This window comes from Triturus cristatus, unplaced genomic scaffold (genome assembly GCF_964204655.1).
Source record: "Triturus cristatus unplaced genomic scaffold, aTriCri1.1 SCAFFOLD_289, whole genome shotgun sequence".
Classification (NCBI taxonomy): Eukaryota; Metazoa; Chordata; class Amphibia; order Caudata; family Salamandridae; genus Triturus; species Triturus cristatus.
The window spans coordinates 442,541-460,397 of NW_028188257.1; the positions used below are offsets into that span (position 1 = coordinate 442,541).

The 17,857-nt window shown below is 44.9% G+C and overlaps 1 protein-coding gene across 1 annotated transcript in view; it reads left to right on the forward strand.

Moving 5' to 3' along the window:
- The window catches only part of LOC146769237 (solute carrier family 12 member 6-like), a gene marked incomplete at its 3' end in the record, with an annotated part of 601,402 nt that overhangs the window by 299,883 nt on the left and 283,662 nt on the right, over nt 1-17,857 (forward strand). The window contains exons 10-11 of the mRNA XM_085640509.1: nt 557-655; nt 16,764-16,821. Coding sequence (XP_085496635.1) covers nt 557-655; nt 16,764-16,821 — 157 coding nt within the window. The remainder of the gene's footprint in view (nt 1-556; nt 656-16,763; nt 16,822-17,857) is intronic.

The window sequence follows — 17,857 nt, forward strand, 5'->3', positions numbered from 1 at the left end:
GAATATGTATATGTATTTTGTATATTTTGTTTGTGTGGCCCTCTTTGTAGTGCCAAAACATAATAAATAAATTGAATTGAATTGAGGATGCCAATGCGCACTGTAGTCCAGGGGAGGAGCCACCTATCTCGTGATACTTCGAAGACTCTTCCAGGACAACAATGTGCAATCATCCGGACCCAACACTAGGCGGCGATCTATGCACAGATATGAATGTCAGCAGCCCTACATGCCAAGAACAGATGCATACTGGTAAGTAGCATATTCGATATACTTTTCTTTGTTCACACCACGTGTGGCTCCACCCCCTCTTTCCATAAATATGATAAGGGGGTGGGATTGTTGTGGCTCAGTGTGCCCGTTTATTAGGGGAATGGTAGTCTGAAACATGGGTTATGTTTGATAATAAAACAATTGTCAAATGTTAGAAATGCAATACATGAGGTGCTGCTGTTCCCTCTCTGCCTGTGCCCCAGCCTTTCTTCTGATCACCTGAAAAAGGATCTTCCTGTTTCTGCTATTGCCTGTGTCCTAACATTTTGCTTCTACCTCCTAGGCATCATGGCTGGATCCAATCGCTCTGGAGATTTAAAAGATGCTCAGAAATCCATTCCCATTGGCACCATTCTAGCTATTCTTACTACGTCTTTTGTCTGTATCCTTGAAAATTAATAAGGACCAGCATTTGGGGGCTCAGGGTGCTGCACAATTTCATTATTTACAGACAAGGGTTTCTTTCTGCTGGCGAAATAAGGACATTTCTGTATAATGAAGGCACTCTCTGTTTTCTCTTTAATACTGTATGGGCTCTTTGAGTCTCCAGAAACAGGCAGGAATAGCTGAAAATGAAAACCTGGAAGCCATACACAGGGGCAGTTTCTCTTGTGTCCTTTATATGCTACATGGATTTCTTCCATCTTGAACAAGAGCTCAGACGGCCATTACAAGAAGAATGCCAATGGAAATGAAAGATTCTCTGATTAATAGATGCATCCCCTCTCCAAGCAGGGCACTCCTCCCCTAGTAAGAAAAGCAAACAGCACTAAAAATAGGGGTGACTTAATGCTTTACCCTCTCACTGCTTTCTGAGAAAGCATTCCACTGTGCCAGAGTAAAAGGGGACTCTCAAAGAAATCGACGAATTCTGTGATGTCCTCTCCACTCTATATACATTTAAGTGGTCTACGGCCCATACAATACAATTGTGGCGGTTCAGTAAGAATTCTTGAAAAGTTATTAGTCTGTGCATCATAGCTTTATGTCTGGGATTTACCTGGATCAACATTTTTCAGGGATCCACAAAGAATTAGCTTGCTTACTCATGGAAATCTATGCATATCATTCATTTGCATATTGTCTGCATAGCCAGCAGTCTGCTTGAATATGCTTACTATGGATCTACATGTGCACAGTTATGTATTTGTGGCACATAGAACATTTGTTCTCTCTGGTGAAACTCCCTCCTACACAAAATAGAATATAGGGATGATTACTCCCTTTTTCCACCCTGCAAAAACACTTACTACTGATGTTAACATGAATGCTTTTATGTGCGGTTCCAAGTGGGAATTTGCCTGCAAAATGTTTGTGCATGCGAAGGCATGTATAGCGTTTTGCATTCCACTTAACACCTTTCCCATTCCGTCCCCAAAACGAGTTCCACGGGCAGTCCTCCGTATTTGTGGATTGTTCCCATTGTTAGCTCCTATTACAGGTACAGATATTTACTGACTCGGGTTCTCTATGTGTGTAGATTACTTTTTTCCACCTACATTTTGTTGAGGTCGCCAATATTTTACGAATCAGGAGGTTAGAAGGAAATGTTGCTGCTTGCTGTTACAAAATCTTAAACTGAGACTGAGGGGGGATATTCACATTAAACAAGGAGCTGTTTAAACCATGTAGACACTATGAAGAGGTGTTTGGTATGTTAGCCTTTGATATGTTTTCTCATTGCAGCCTTTTCATTTAATTTGTCATCGCTTCCTAGTGCTTAGGGAACACTCGCCATGTGCAGGTTAGGTAGAATATCTAACCTTACTCTCATATTCTCAGCATTTTAGAGTCCGATAGATTATCCTCTCCACTAGGTAGAAAATGTCAGCTGTCCTAGTTCGATAGCAGCAAGGAAAAGGTTTTAAAACACAAATTGGAAATAAAGGAAAGAAATTGTAAATGGAACATTTCATGTAACTATGATAGCAAGTGTGGTCTAGTTCATTGTTGGGATGCTTGGCATAATGGAGACGCTGCATCGAGCTCGCGATGGTGGCATTGCAGCAGTTAGCAGTTGGCAGAGAGCATTGAGCTTCTGGTCCCTTTGTGAACAATGACATGAGCTTTCATCTTCTATCTTTGAAAGGGAGCTTCGGCTGCATTAGTGCTACTTTCACCGGTAGCACAGGCACCCCCGGGGGTATTCATTGCATCGGATAGTCTGCCATTTTGGCCATGTAGTATTGGGCCCCCCTACTGCCCCTGTCTATGTCTGCTTGGAGATTTGTCTGCTTTGTATTGTTGCCAACTTCTTTCTGTGGGAGTTTTTCATTTCGAATGGAATCCTTAACCCAGAATATTTCTGCAGGCAGTAAGGGTCATCTGAAAGGGACTCTGTACTGATGTGATCAGACAGTTTGCAGATCCCCCCCCCCCCTATTTTTGCCTTTGCCCATCCACAGCAGGAAGCCTTTAATGCTCTGGAAACGGGGTAAAATATTCATGCTCATCTCTTCCAGGACTCCTCTCAAATGTCCTTTTGGTGGTCCTGTTCTCTTAGCCGTGCCCAGTTGGGCTACTTGCGTCTCCTGTGCCCTGTTTTGAACTCCCAGCCTGGTGATATTCTCATGGCTCTCCGTGGGCCCTTGCTGTGTAGCCTGCAAGGTGATCCGTTCATACTTTGATGGCTTTTGTGCTGATGACGTCTTTTTTAATCACCGCTGCTGGAGTATCCTCAGGCCTGTGAAGATAAGGGTATCTGTCACTTTTAAGAACTTTCACAACATCAGTGGAGTTGTTTCTGTGCTCATATTCCTGGACTGGTTGGGCATAGTGGTGCAATGCCTGGCCTTGGTTCTGAAACTAACATCCGGTGAAGTCTAAGATTACCAAACCACAAAAGGGGTCACCTCTCAAGATTAACAAAGGGATAGCACACATAAACCAATATAGTGCACTAACCTTTTGGTGAACTTGCTCCTTTCACGTCTCAGCTCCGTCTGGTAGCTGCTGCTGTGGCGGCTGCTGACACCTGGTCAGGAGTTCGAGGCCCTCCTCCACCACGCCTTATCCATGGTGGGCTAGTGGTAGAGCGTAACAGCTCTGCTGCTTGACTGCCCTTCTGCCTCACCTTCTGCTTTTCTCTCTCGTTATTTTTTCCTGCCTCTGCCTTTTGCGCTATTGCCTTTCTTTCCTTCTTTCCTGTTTTTCTTCCTCTGTCGCCCCTGCCGCTGTGATCACCGCAGCCCAGCTGACCCTTCCCGCTCCTATGTTTTGGCACCTCCCAGCTCCCCTGCATCACCACTTAATGGCAGCCGTGCAGCAAGCGTGCTCAGGTGTGTCAAAGACATGCTGGCTGTGCCTGGACCGCACCCAGTACCAGGGACCCTAGCTCTCAGATCCTTCACCACTACGATGCAAGCACCCTGCCACCAAGCGTCGCTGAAGGAGATAGATGGACCCTTCTCCTGCCGGAACTGCAACCACACCTTCACCCATGCCAACACACCTACTCTTCTCGCTGTTCAGCCGACCAACAGCACACCCGACCGGCTCTACTGCATCCTCCTGAACGTGCAATCCCTCCACAAACACACCACAGAAATCTGGGACCTTCTTGATGCCGCCTCTCCCGACATCGACTTCTTTCACAGAAACCTGGACCAACCCCAGTTCTGAACCGGACATTGCCATCACCATCCCCGACGGCTATGAAATCACCCGCAAGGACCGCGCTGACCGACCAGGAGGAGGCATCGCCATCGTGTACAAGAACACCCTCTGACTGGCCACGCACTCAAATGACTCATACGACTCAACGACAACCATGGAACACCTCCGTTTACAGATGCAGACCAACCCCAAAACCTCCCTCCTCGTCTACAGACACCCAGTCCCTGTCCGCCATCCTTTGACACCATCATAGACCTCATCTCACCCCAGGCTCTCGCATCCACTAAGTACATTCAACACGGAGACCTCAACTTTCACCTAGACAACTCTGGTCACCAGAAAATGGCCTCCCTACTGGAGAACCTCGCCAATATTGGGCTCATGCAGCTAGTGACTGCACCGACCCACACAGCCGGACACATGCTCGATCCTGTTTTTTCTGCTAGCGGGAACATCACCTACAGCCACACCACCGAACTCCTTTGGACCGACCATCACTACATACATCTGGCCTTCGCCACGCCCATCGTACACCACTGCCCTCATTGCCCCACCCCTCTGTCGCACCTGGAACAAGGCCACCGAAGAACGTCTTTTCGACCTCCTCGGCATGGCCAACCTGCCAACATCAACAGATGCTAACACAGCAGCTCTTCACCGATAGATCTTCAACTGCGTCAACACTCTGGCACCCCTAAAGAAAACATCAGGCAAGCAACACTTCAAAAAAAGCCAGGTGGTTCACTCCCGCCCTCCACAAGTCCAGACGCACCTGCTGATGACTTGAGACTAGATGGAGGAACAAAACCCAAGAAACACATGCAACCTTCAAATCCGCCGTCAACGCACACCACCTTCTCCTCAAAACCTCAAAGCAAACGGCTTTCCAAGACAGGATAAATGCCAATGCACACAACAGCAAAGAATTCTTTGCCATCATCAAGGAGTTCGCCAGGCCCAACATCGAGATTAGACATCCCTCCCTCCCAAGACATCTGCAACAAACTCAGCACCTTTCTTCCACCAGAAGATCAGGCAGCTCTATGACGGTTTCAACACCCAAGACCCGCCCACTACACCCATCACCACTGCATGCAACCACGCTGCACTCCAACAGATCGTGCTCAACTGGACTCCACTAACCACAGATGACATACTCAAGACAATGAAGAGCATCCAGTCAGGAGCCCCATCGGATCCTTGTTGTACCACATCTTCCACAGAGCAGCCTCTTCCATCGCCCCCACCCAGGTTCGCTGCTCCATCAATTGCTCCATCAAATCCCCCACCTTCCCCAACGACTGGAAACACGCTGAGAACAACCGCCTGTTGAAGGAATCATCCGCTGACCCAACAGACCTCAAGAACTTTAGACCCATCTTCCTCTTCTCCTTCCCAGCCAAAGTCCTCTAGAATGCCATCAACACCCAACTCTCCGAGTTAATCAAAGAAAACCACATCTGGACACCTCCCAGTCCGGTTTCCGAAGCAACCACAGCACCAAGACCACACTCCTCACTGCCACCGATGACATCTGCTCCCTCCTCGACTTGGGCGATACCACAGCCCTCATCCTACTGGTCCTCTCGGCCGCCTTCTCCCACCGCACCACAAGACTTCACTACACCGGCATTTGCAACAAGGCACTGGACTGGCTCCACTCCTTCCTGACCGGCCGAACACAGTGACTCAAACTACCCCCGTTTCTCTCAGAGCGTATAGAGATCAGCTGCGGAGTGCCCTGGGGCTCCTCCCTATGCCGCACCCTCTTCAACATCTACACGGCTCCCCTCACAACCATCATCAGAAGCCATGGACTCAACATCGTCTCCTATGCTGACGACACCCAGCTGATCATCTCCCTAACCAACGGACCCACAGCTGCCAGAATCAACTTTCACAACGCAATGAAGGCAGTTGCTACCTGGATGCAAGACGGCTGCCTGAAGATCAGCTCGGACAAGACCGAAGTACTCATCCTGGGACCTACCCCCTCAGTCTGGGCTGACTCCTTGTAGCCCGCTGGACTAGAATCTCTATCACCCCTACGGACCACGCATGCAACCTTGGCATTCTACTGGACTCCTCACTCTCAATGAACCACCAAGTTAATGCAGAATCGTCATCCTTCTTCCACACGCTCTGTCTGCTTCAAAAGACATTCAGATGGCTCCCCACAGTATTCAGAAAGACGGTCACCCACGCACACATCACTAGTAGACTGGACTATGGCAATGCACTCTACTTTGGCATCTCACAGAAACAGCTCAGAAAAACTACAGAACATCCAAAACGTCAGAGCCAGACTGGTCCTCCGCAGCCCTCACCACAGCCACATGACACACCTCCGACACCTCTGACAACTCCACTGGCTCCCCATCAACAAGAGCATCACCTTCAAGCTCCTCACACATATCTACAAGGCCCTCCACGACGCAGGACCAGAATATCTGAACCACTGTCTTGTTTTCCACACACCTGCCAGATAACTCCTCTCCACCCAATTTGTCCTGACTTCTGTCCCACTATTCCACAAGACCAGAACTGGAGGAAGATCCTTCTCCTACCTCGCCACCTAGACCTGGAACACCCTGCCCCTCCACCTCAGGCAATCCTGGTCGTTGACCCAGTTCAGGAAGGACCTCAAGACCTGGCTCTTCGTCTGAACCCCCCACCCAAGATGGATCAGCAGCCCCTCCCCCCTCAGTGCCTTGAGACCTTCACAGGTGAGTAGCCGCGTTTTACAAACCCCTAATTGATTGGTGGATTAAATATATCGAGTAATAGATTTTGTTGCAACAAGTAATTGTAATGATATTTGTATACGGTCTGTTCCATGCTATTATTGGCCATTGCTTATTCTTTAAAAGCCACCATCTGAATATGCCAACAGCTAATGGTTTTTAGCAAGGGGAGTCGATTGGTTATTGGAAGTGTCAGAATAGGCGTTTCGAATTGGAGTTTCAAATAGCGAGGTTTTTGAAAGGGTTCTTTTAAGAGCCCTAACTAAACTCATCTCCCAAATTCCCTCATGTTCCAGTGCTTGGTGTTAAGCATTAATCAACTCTAATTCCCACCTAGTTAACTTATTCTTTGGACCTAGACAAATGGGGAGCAGCAGGGTTTGCTAAAATAATCAATAACAAATCAGTTAAATGTTGGCAATGAGTAGTAAAAGTGATGAGAGACAAAGCATTTGCTCCTTTCGGCCATTTTTGGCTGCTTATCGTATTGATAATCGGGAACTGATTTCTTCCTCAGAATCTCAACATCCTAGCAATTCACCTTTAGCTCTACAGAGCAACAACATGGATAAGCATGAATGGGCCTAAACTTTAAATGTTATGGAACCGACCATAACTCTGTGGAAAATAATGGACATCAATTTAATAGCACCAGAAAAACAAAATAAATGCCTAAACCTTTCCCCCAAATTCAATATCATAAATCCAGAAACAATTCACTGTTCATTGACCAGTCAGGGTAATATCTCTTTGCCTTTTCTGCCAATTTCTCTAATTTGCAACTTGATTCTGATGCCAAATCAGCACAAATAAGAATAATTCTGATATCTCCTGACCAGCCACAGCATTGGTGTTACCCAGATTCCTTTCTCATATCCCAGGCTCTTGTAAACAGCTACCTTTTAGGCCAGATTACCTTACCAGAATTGCATGCAAGATCTTTCATCAAACCCTTCCGTCACTGCTTTTAACTGCTTAGATCTTGACTTCGTGGATTGCAGATTTCTGACTCTCTCTAAATTACCTGGAAATGGACATTTTGAAAAAGGGAAATGATCCATCCATAGGTGCAGGAAACCACTTCTTCGGATTCCTGCCAAAACCATCATTAAAAGAAGTCGGGCAAGGGGACTTGATTTCACATAATCCATCTGCTCATCACTTCTTGCCTTCTCCCTACTTCAGCCAACCTTTCAGGGTGTCCCATCACCATGACATCCCCATGACATTCCCATTAAAGGGCATTGTTAGTGCTAGGAATGGCCTTAGCCCAGAGACCCTTTTTCACAGAAATTTAAATGGTGAGATATAAGCATGTGCCTCAACCAGCAGCCACATGTTATCCCCATAACACACAGACCCAACCTTGTACGTATCATACTAATTACCACACGCCCTGAAACTACAGAATACACTAACTGAAGCAGAAAAGGTTTCAAGATAATTAATCACTGCATTAATCCCCTGCCTGACCCACCTATTCCACACTCTACAGACAAGATCAATGCCATCAATCTCTTCTTCAGTGAAAAATAAGGAGCATCCAACAGAACATTGACAAAACCAAGTCTTCTCCTCTAACATCCACTCCCTAGTTTACAATTTAACAATGGTGACCTTCAAAGCCCTGTCTCTCACAAATCTTGCTGACATACCCAGCTCCCTCAAAGCCTTTACCTATGAAGATGATGTCGCTCTGGGGAAGCGCTCTCACCCCCACTCACCATTATCAATGCCGCCCTCATTCAGGGCATCTTTTCAATAGCTCTCAAGACAGGTCAGATCCACCCAATCCTAAAGAAATCTACATTAGACCCTGATGACCTCTCCAACCACCAGCCCATCACTCGCTCACTCGTCATTAGCAAGATCACGGAAAAAGCAGTTTATGTTCAACTCCCTTGTCACATCAGTGCTAACCATCTCCTACATGACTATCAGCCTGGCTTCAGATCATGCTGCTGCACAGAGACAGCTAACATACAAGTCTTGCTGCTGCATGGAGACTGCTAATGTACAAATCACAGACGACACCCTCCAAACAGATAAAGAGGCCCCTGCCTCCCGATACTGCTAGACCGCTCACCTGCCATCAACTAAGCTGTTCATACAAACCTCAACCACACCCTGGAGTTTTGAATGAGATTCAAAGGCAATGTTCATCACTGGTGCTCCTCCTAACTTTCTAGTAGAAAACGGTTTGTTCACATAGGCACCTCCAGGTCCCAGAAGATTATTGTTACCTGCAGAGTCCGACAGAGTTCCATACTGTCTCCTGTCATCTTCAACCTGTTTGAATTCCTTTGAGCTCTATTAGCAGACAACATCGGCATTCACCAGTATGCCCATGACATACTGCTCCTACAGAAACTCTCCTTTGCCCCAGACATCCAACATCTCAAACTTTGTCTGCACCTCATTCAGACCTGAATGTCCAGTACCTACCTGGATCCTAACTCACACAGTAATAACTAACAAGCTGTCCTCTCACTCGTTGACTGAGCTAGCTTTTGACCCTGAACATTGCTCCGCTGCCTTTTTGCCTAGGTTTGCGTTATGCAGTTACACATACATATTTTTTTCACAATACTATTCTAAGCCTTTAAGTTAAAGAAGTTCTGCATTTTCGTGTCTAGAGAAGCTGTTGGACACATTATGTGCCTGTCAAGTTTCCATCAATAAAAGTATAGGTTGTTTCCACAATTCAAGTGATGAAAGATTTCTTACACGACCTCAGGAAAGTTTTCTCATTTCTCAAGTGAACCACATCATCTGGATTGCTGGTTATAGTTTTGACAAGATTAATGGGGGCTTTGGCTCAGGGCCACTGTCTTCACAACTCTGACGTGTTTATCCCAACATTGCGTTTGAAAATTGAATTAGTGAAATAGAACACATATCAAACCAGAAAATTGCAGAAACATTCACTCTCCAAATATCGCAGCTTTCGTATTTGAGACCTCTGCACCTGGGATAAGAGCAAGCGAATATCTACAAATGCTCTAGAAACAACTTGTGAACCTCATAAGCTGAACTAGTAGCTCTGTTATTGGAGTACAATACCCTTTCTTCCTAAAGGATTGTTGCTATACTGATTATCAGTCCTAAAACACTTTTCTTAGTAAAGAGATAGATTAGCAGGGAAAATTGTAAAAAAATTGAAATCATTAATCATCAATGTATTTTTCCCGTCTTTGTTCCTGACAATTTATCGGACAAATGCTAAACAGTGTTCTCTTAGCTTAACTACACCAGGGCAGAAGGGGAGGTGGGATGATACACACCAGAACTATAAATGCAAAAATATGGACAGTGAAGGGAGAAAGGCCCAACATTAATCTAACACAACAAAAAATAATAGCAAAAAACATATAAAAGCACTGTTGCAAAGTAAAAGATGTGAAAAGGATAGTAAAAGCCACCCAAGATGACAAACATTGTGTAAAATGTTGGTATAAATGTCAATTTACAAGGGTGGATCATTTTAGAGAAAAACTATTTCACAATTCGTACTATGATTATGTACCTAACTACCAATCAATTTTTTTTCAAGCATCTTGGAAAATGGCCAGGGCGCTATAATTTTGAAGTCCAACACAAACACATATTTTCAAGCTTTCTGTAAACATTATTGTGTAGCACTAATAATAAGGTCTCATCCGTGAGTTCTCAAAAATTCCCCCTTTGCCCCCCCCACTGCATCTTCTGTTCCCTTTTGATAATCACTTCCATTTACAATATTTAAATCTTTAAACAAAGGTATGTCAACAGTAGCTAACAACTGTTTTTCAGCATTCCTAAGCCTCATTTTTCTAAAATGATGTTCTCTGTTGTATTCCTGATCACAAGGCAACATTAGGTGAAATTTAATATAATTAAGACCCCCAAACAAATCACTGCCTGCAAAGGGAGTGAAAGGCTAAACGTATTGTCTGCATGTGTTCTGAGATAGATTAATAGAATGTGAATCTATTATTGATGTGTTCTAGAAGTATGTTTGGATGTGAGTAACTATGAAACTACTATTCCACTTTTTTGCATTGACATGAGAATCCAGAGGCAGGCACCAGAAACAGTATAACATTTAAGTGACCAATTTTAAAGAATAAAAGGCTGTCACAATCTCGTTCTTTTTTTTTTTTTAAGTTTGAGTTTATTGAAGAAATAAAGAAGGGAAGGAGAAGGAGGGGAACGGGGTATAATCATCATGATAAACATATACAAAAAATAAGCAATTCAATAGAAACTCTCATTAAAAGCAATTATAACAAGCATGAAGCTTACATGAACAGAGCCTACGTATAGGAATGAAAAATACCATATAGTATAGTAGAACGTGATATCATAACAAAAAAGGCATTAAAGAAAGAAGAAAATCATGGTGGCTTACGCACCTCAACTGTGTTAGGATCTGGAGAGGCGTGCACTGGAGCAAAGGAGGAGAGATAGGATACCAAAGGGAGCCAAATCAGGTCGCGTTTAATTGCCAGGGAAATGGGAGATACGTAATTAGTATCTAAGCGATGATGGAAGCAAACTGCATTCCACCAAGATTGGTAGGAGACATTTGCAGCCTGTTTCCAATTAGAAGTAATGGTATGGAAAGCCACAGCAACTAGAAGGTCAAGTAGTAGATAATGGGAAGGAGATTGTGGGAGTGTCGGTGATAGGGAACCTAGAAAAACTTGCGAAGGGGAAAAGGGAATTTGAAGTTGAAATATCTTTTGTATTTGCGTCCATACTAGGTGCCAGAACTTGGAGATAGGAGGGCATTCAAACAACATGTGTTTGAGATCTGCGACGGGACAGGAACAGGACCAACAAATAGGGGATGTGTCAGGTGAAAAACGGGATAAAGCTTGTGGAGTACATAAAGTTCTGTTATAAATGAAATATAAGGTTTGGGTAGTATTAGCAGCTCTAGAGGCTTTATGAAGCTTAGCCCATATTTTGTCCCAAAAAGGTATTGGCCAACCCTGAGAAAGATCCAATTCCCATGCATTCTCGATTTTAGATTTTAGTCTGTCAGTGGAGTACCGGAAAGAGTTATAAATAGCAGAGGCTGAGGGAGACATCTCCAATAATAAAGAAGTAGCTTTGCGGTCCAAAGGAATATCGGTAGATGGCGCCAAAGAGCGAAGATATAAGATCAGGACTGGGAGAAGGGCATTGTATTGTGAACGAGCAGAAGAGGGCAGTGAGAAAGAGGATTGAAGTTCCTGGAATGAGAGAGGGGTATCTTGGGAAATTAATTGAGAGATCCAACACAATCCTCGAGAATGCCATGTCTTCCAAAAGATGGTGCGATTACGAATTTTGAAAAGAGAGTTGTGCCATATCGGTTGTTCGTGAATGGAAAGGAGGGAGGGATAAGATGATATTATGTAAGGGAGAAGGAGAGTGCGGCAATGAGAAATAACAGGCGTACGAAAGCGAACTAAAGAAGACGTGAAGGATAAGAACTCGCGAAAGGTAAAGGGGGATAGAAAGGAAGATTCCATACTTAACCAGACGGGCGGATAGTGCGGAAGATCAGAAGAGAACCAACGGGTCGATTGTTTCAAAGAGAAAGCTCGATGATATTCTCTGAAATTCGGAAAGCGCACACCAGACTGAGCCTTATCCTTGCGCAATGAAGCCAAAGCTATCCGAGACCTCTTGCCATTCCATAAGAATTTCAGCAACAAGGAATCAATCCGTTTAAAGAAGGAAACTGGAATGTGTACTGGCAGCATGGAAATGGTATAAAGAAGAAGAGGGGATAACATAATTTTTATAGAATTGAGCCGACCCCACCAAGACAGAAAGAGCGGGTTCCAGCGTTGAATAGCCGTGTCCATTTTCTTGAAGACATAATCAAAGTTAAATTTGAGTGTATCAGACAAGAGAGGAGCGAACCAAACACCCAGATATTTGATCCTAGATGGTTGCCAGGAGAAACTCGTTTGGGGAAAAAAGATGCTTTTGACAAATAGGGTTTAAAGGTAGAATCTCGCACTTATCAGCATTTAGGCGATAACCAGAGACCGCGGAGAAGGAAGACACCTGCTGGAGAAAAGAGGGAATAGAGGAAACAGGATCAGAGCAGTAAAAAAGAATATCATCAGCATAGACCGAGAGTTTAACTTGACGCGAACCAAATTTAAAACCAGAAATACTGTTGTCTAGACGAATTTTAGTACGAAAGGGTTCCAAGGCTAAAACAAAAAGTAGGGGGGATAGAGGACAGCCTTGTCGCACTCCCCTGTGTAACGAGAAATAATCCGAGGTCATCCCGTTGACAAAAATGGAGTCACAATCTCGTTCTGAATGTTTTTTTTTGCTTAGGAGAACACAAGCTAGAAGTATTATGTTTCCCCAGTTAGGTTTCCTATGGGGGATGTTCGGATCTTTTTTCCGGGTATCCATTTGCTCCTATGAGGAGCTCAGAAGATTATGGCAAAATTCCTCGTTAACGAAGAGATGCTTAAACCTTCTGCTCTAGAATGATCCTTGCCACTGCCTATAATTAGGGCTCCCAGTTATATAGTATTTTTCTTATTTTTTTTTTTTTACATTTCCATCTAGATTTCTCCATATTTATTTTTTGTTTTTATCCATATTTATTTTGGATTTTGTGAACAAATGAAGATTAAAGATTAAACTGGTATATTTCCACATTTATTTGATAAATATGCACTCATGCTTTAATGTCTGCCAAGTTTCAGTGATCTGAACACCCGCAGAAGATAATTCAGTCTACTTATATGAAAATATGCACATTTTAGTATCAACCATGTGCATATCTTCTACTGTTTAAGCCTCTTTGCTAAAATTCCTTTCTTTTTTAACCCCCCTTACCTATCAATCCACACAGTTATTGGCCTGGCAGTCATGGCAGAGAGTATTTAGAATCATTAAAAAAGCAACCCAAGTTCCAGTTTAATCCACATTTAAAAATAAATACATTCAAGGAAAATAAATTATTTTTTGTCTGTAAAAATCAATAAAAACGGAAATCTGAAAGAAACAGTTATAGATTCCTTACCGTAGAATTACCTCCAGGCATAAGACTGGATCCGGAAAACTTTTCATCAGCAGTACCCCTGCGCGATGGAAGAAGGCGTTGGTCGACTCCGCGTTCGTTGTTGGCGTCGTGGTCACCGGGATGACGTCACTGTAGCTACATAGACGCCGCCTTCACGCGCTGACGTCAGTTCTTCCTTTTACCACACCAGCATGCGCAGATCCGGAGAGAGCCGTACCCCCAGTCACTTTTTGACTGACTTTTTCTCGATGTTTGTCGACATCGATTTTTGAGTCCATCGACTCCTGGTGCACAAGGGTTGGTGACGGATGTCGGTGACGGATCCGCACCGCTTGTGCCTCTTCTGCCTGGAGCGCGACCCCAAGTCGTGCTCCGACTGCCAGACCATGAACCCGAAGTCTTTGTGGGACCTTTCCCGAAAGCTGTTTGAGGCCCGGCAGTCGGCTCCAGGCCGCTCGAGGTCCCGATCACATAGGAGGTTGAGGGACCGGTCATGGAGCCACCATCATTCTTCTTCCAAGTCTTCGCACTCAGGGTCAGATAAGTTGAAGCACAAGAAGAAGTCGAAGAAGCATCTTCGCTCTTAAACTTCTCCCCATCTGTCGGGCGACGCGACGAGGGATGCGGGTGGTGCCCCTCCCGCGGCTCCGTGTGCAGAGCCCAAAAGGTCGACTCCGGGTTCCCCCCCTTTCCGACAGGTGCGAACCCTGCCCAGCTTCGTCAGTTTTACGAAGAGACGCATGCCATCTTTGGGCAGCCGGACTCCGCCGGCGTGCCTTCAGGCCCCGCGGACTCGGCTGGAGGCCCTGGGCCTTCGACGCCGGCGACTCCGCCCTTGGCACTTTTTGTGCCCCTGTTCTACCCTTTGAGACCAGATTGGCAGCCATAGGAGGGTGAGGAGGACTGGGAGGGGTCTGGAGACCTTTTAACTGACCAGTTAGGTTATGAACCGGACTGGAGAGAAGAACTGGGGGAAGCCAGTGGTCTGGATTCCTCACCAGACCTTGGTGTCGGACAGGTGGGTTTTGCAAATAGTCTGAAGGGGCTACTCCCTCCCCTTTGAGACTACCCCTCCAGCCATGCCACCTCAGTACCATTGCATGTCGGAGGATCATCTGGCCCTTCTCAAACAGGAAGTTTCGGCACTCATGGCCAAGGCGGCCATCGAGCGAGTTCCTGTCCTAGAAGTAGGTCGTGGTTGCCATTCCCACTACTTTTTGGTGCCCAAGAAGGACAAAGGCATGCGTCCTATCTTGGATCTCAGGAACCAATGCTGGGGCTCTGGTTAACTTTAACCGGGTAGTAGGTCTTCAACATGTCTTCTCCCTCTAGAAGGGAGAAATACCATCCTCATCGCCAGAAATGGTGTGGGGGTAGTATTCCAAAGTGTCAGACACCTTACACGACATGTTTTGATAAAGCCAAACCATAGTTACCATAACCGTGAGGATTATAAGGCACTTTAAGAGTATATGGTAGGCGATATCATAGAACAGCTATAAGGACATGGTTCCGAAAGCAGCAGACAGACTCAGCTCATGCTAGAGCACCATCTCACATGTTACCAAGCACTCTGCCTTCAGGATTGTTAAGGCCTGCCATAGGAGTGACTGATAGGTTACCCATGTGTCTATATATAAGGTAGGTATAGGAATACTACACCTAAGCAAGGGGTGATTACACGACCTTGCCCCAGCTGAGTGATCAGCCAGTTGTGTCATAATGGAAGGCCAGCCATGGGTGGCATAATACATGCTGCAGCCCCTGGTAGGCCTAGGGTACACCTATGCCCTGGGTACCTAAGGTACACTGTACAGGGCCCTAAATGGTGATCCTTACCAATTGGGTTATGCACCTAAAGTACATAGTATGAATTTAGAGAGAGAACAGCTGGGCTGTGGGTCTGATTAGCAGTCGAAAACCAGTGAAGCAAAAGCAAAAAGTGGGGGTGAACATAGAAAGCAGACCCTACTCTCCTACAGATCGCACAAAATAATTCCGGGTGGACGACTAGCTTTTGTTGTTTACGTTGGCGATAAGAAGGGTCGGGCCATGCATGAATGGACCATCTCCAGGTGGGTGGTTCTGTGCATCAAAGCTTGCTATTCTTTGGCAAAGAAGGAGCCTCCGGTGGGACTGCATGCCCATTCCACCAGGGGGACGGCAGGTACCACTGTTTTGGGACGGGGAGTCCCCCATCATGGCATCTGTCAGGCAGCTACGTGGGCATCACTGCACATGTTCACCAAACACTACTGCCTGGACTGCCAAGTCCAGAGAGACTGCTTCTTTAGTTGTTCTGTTCTCCAAGACTTTCTGGTGTAAACTTAGTTTGCAGACCCACCTCCGGGGTTGGTATTGCTGGGGTATCCATTCTAAGGTAAGGAATCTATAACTTACTGTTTCTTTCAGATAAACAAGTTACTTACCTTCAGAAACGATACATCTGTAAGAAACATAGGTTAGTTATAGATTCCTTATCGCCCCACCCATCCTACCCTTTCTGTGAACTTACTTCTAGGGTTAAGGACTTCCTTTCAGGGCCCTAGTTTTGTACACCAGTGGTCAGTGTCTTACATGGCTCTGCGCTTCTGGTGTGGAAAGTCGTGTACAGAACTGACTTCAGCACACAAGGGCGGCGTCTAAGTAGCTACCGCAACGTCATCTCAGGGACCACAACGCCAACGACGAACGCAGAGTCCACCAACGCCACCTTCCGACGCGCAGGGGTACTCCTGACACAAAACCTTCTGGATGCAGTCCGACGCCTGGGGGTAATTCCAAGGTAAGGAATCTATAACTAACCTAGGTTTCTTACAGATATATCGTTACCGAAGGTAAGTAACTTGTTCAACAGGGAGCCTTACCTATAATGGAAACTTTGTAAAGTGTGTGAATCTTCTTGGCCTTTCAGTATCCAGTGGAGAGATATCATTTGTAGTGGGAAAAAATTCCTGTCATTCAGAGATACTGCGTTCTTCCCTGGAAGTATGTGCATTCCATTTAATTTGTTTGTGGTGGGTGGGTATAGAGGTGGGGGTTTCTGACCAGCTGTAAACTATGCTCGTATCCAATGATTTTTCCTTGATCATCTGATGCTGCAGATCTGAGTAATGTGGTCTTGTTTGGGGCTTGCGTTGAAGGAGTGGTTCTCAGAGACAAGTAAGTAAGATATCAGTTCCCAAGATCTCTTAGGAATAACATGTTTGAGACCAAAGGCGAAAAATGCTGGTGTTGACGAGATGATTAAAGCATTTACACCTTCATTAAACGCTATCCTTTAATTGAGATGAAAAGGTCACTGGCAAAGAGTACCTTAAAGTCTTCATTGAAGAATTTACTTGCCACCAAGAGTTAATTTAGGGATTGTTCACCTTCGTTGAAGTGCTGTCTTCCTGGGAAAGTCAATAAAAAATGCCATTCTCAACCTTTGGATTTTTCTAAAATTCACGTATTTTGACATTTTCTTCATTGTTTGACGTGGAATTCTTGCTAAAATGCTATATTCAGTGATTTTAAGGATAAATTATTTGAATATAATGGCGCATGCTCCCCATCCACCTGTTTGCTCGGGTTTGCACTCAGTAAGTGAGGTGGACAATTTTTAAGTTTTTATTTTTTAATTTTAAATAATGTTTATTGATATTGACTTTAGTTTACTCAGCCTCAAGGACAATGGGTATTATACATATTATTTTATGACCCTATATTACAATGTAACAACTACTGCACTTGACACTGATATAAAGCTGTTAGCGATGTCCCTACGGATGACTGTAGTTCCTTATAACACTATTATCATACATTTTAACACTTCTGTCATGTACCAGATGAAGCGTCTTGATGGACCGATGAGGCTATTCGTGATATCATATTTATTTTAGTGTATTTTAACAATTTGTAGATTGTGGGTTCCGGACTAATTATGTTTGCTTGCGGGGGGAATTAGGTGATGCCTGACCGCATGGATGTACAGATTTATTTATTTATTTAAAGGTTTTGTAGAGCGCATAGTAACCCTAGAGCATCCCAGCGCTAAACCCGAGACTCCATTGGTTTCAGCCGGGGAGGGGGTTATGATTGAGGAAAAAGGAGGGTCTTTAGAGTTTTCCTGAAGACCCTCCTTTTTCCTCAAAGATATGACTGTGCTATGCATTCGTCCTGGTTATGGGGGAGGTTGGTAAGGGGGAGGTGAAGA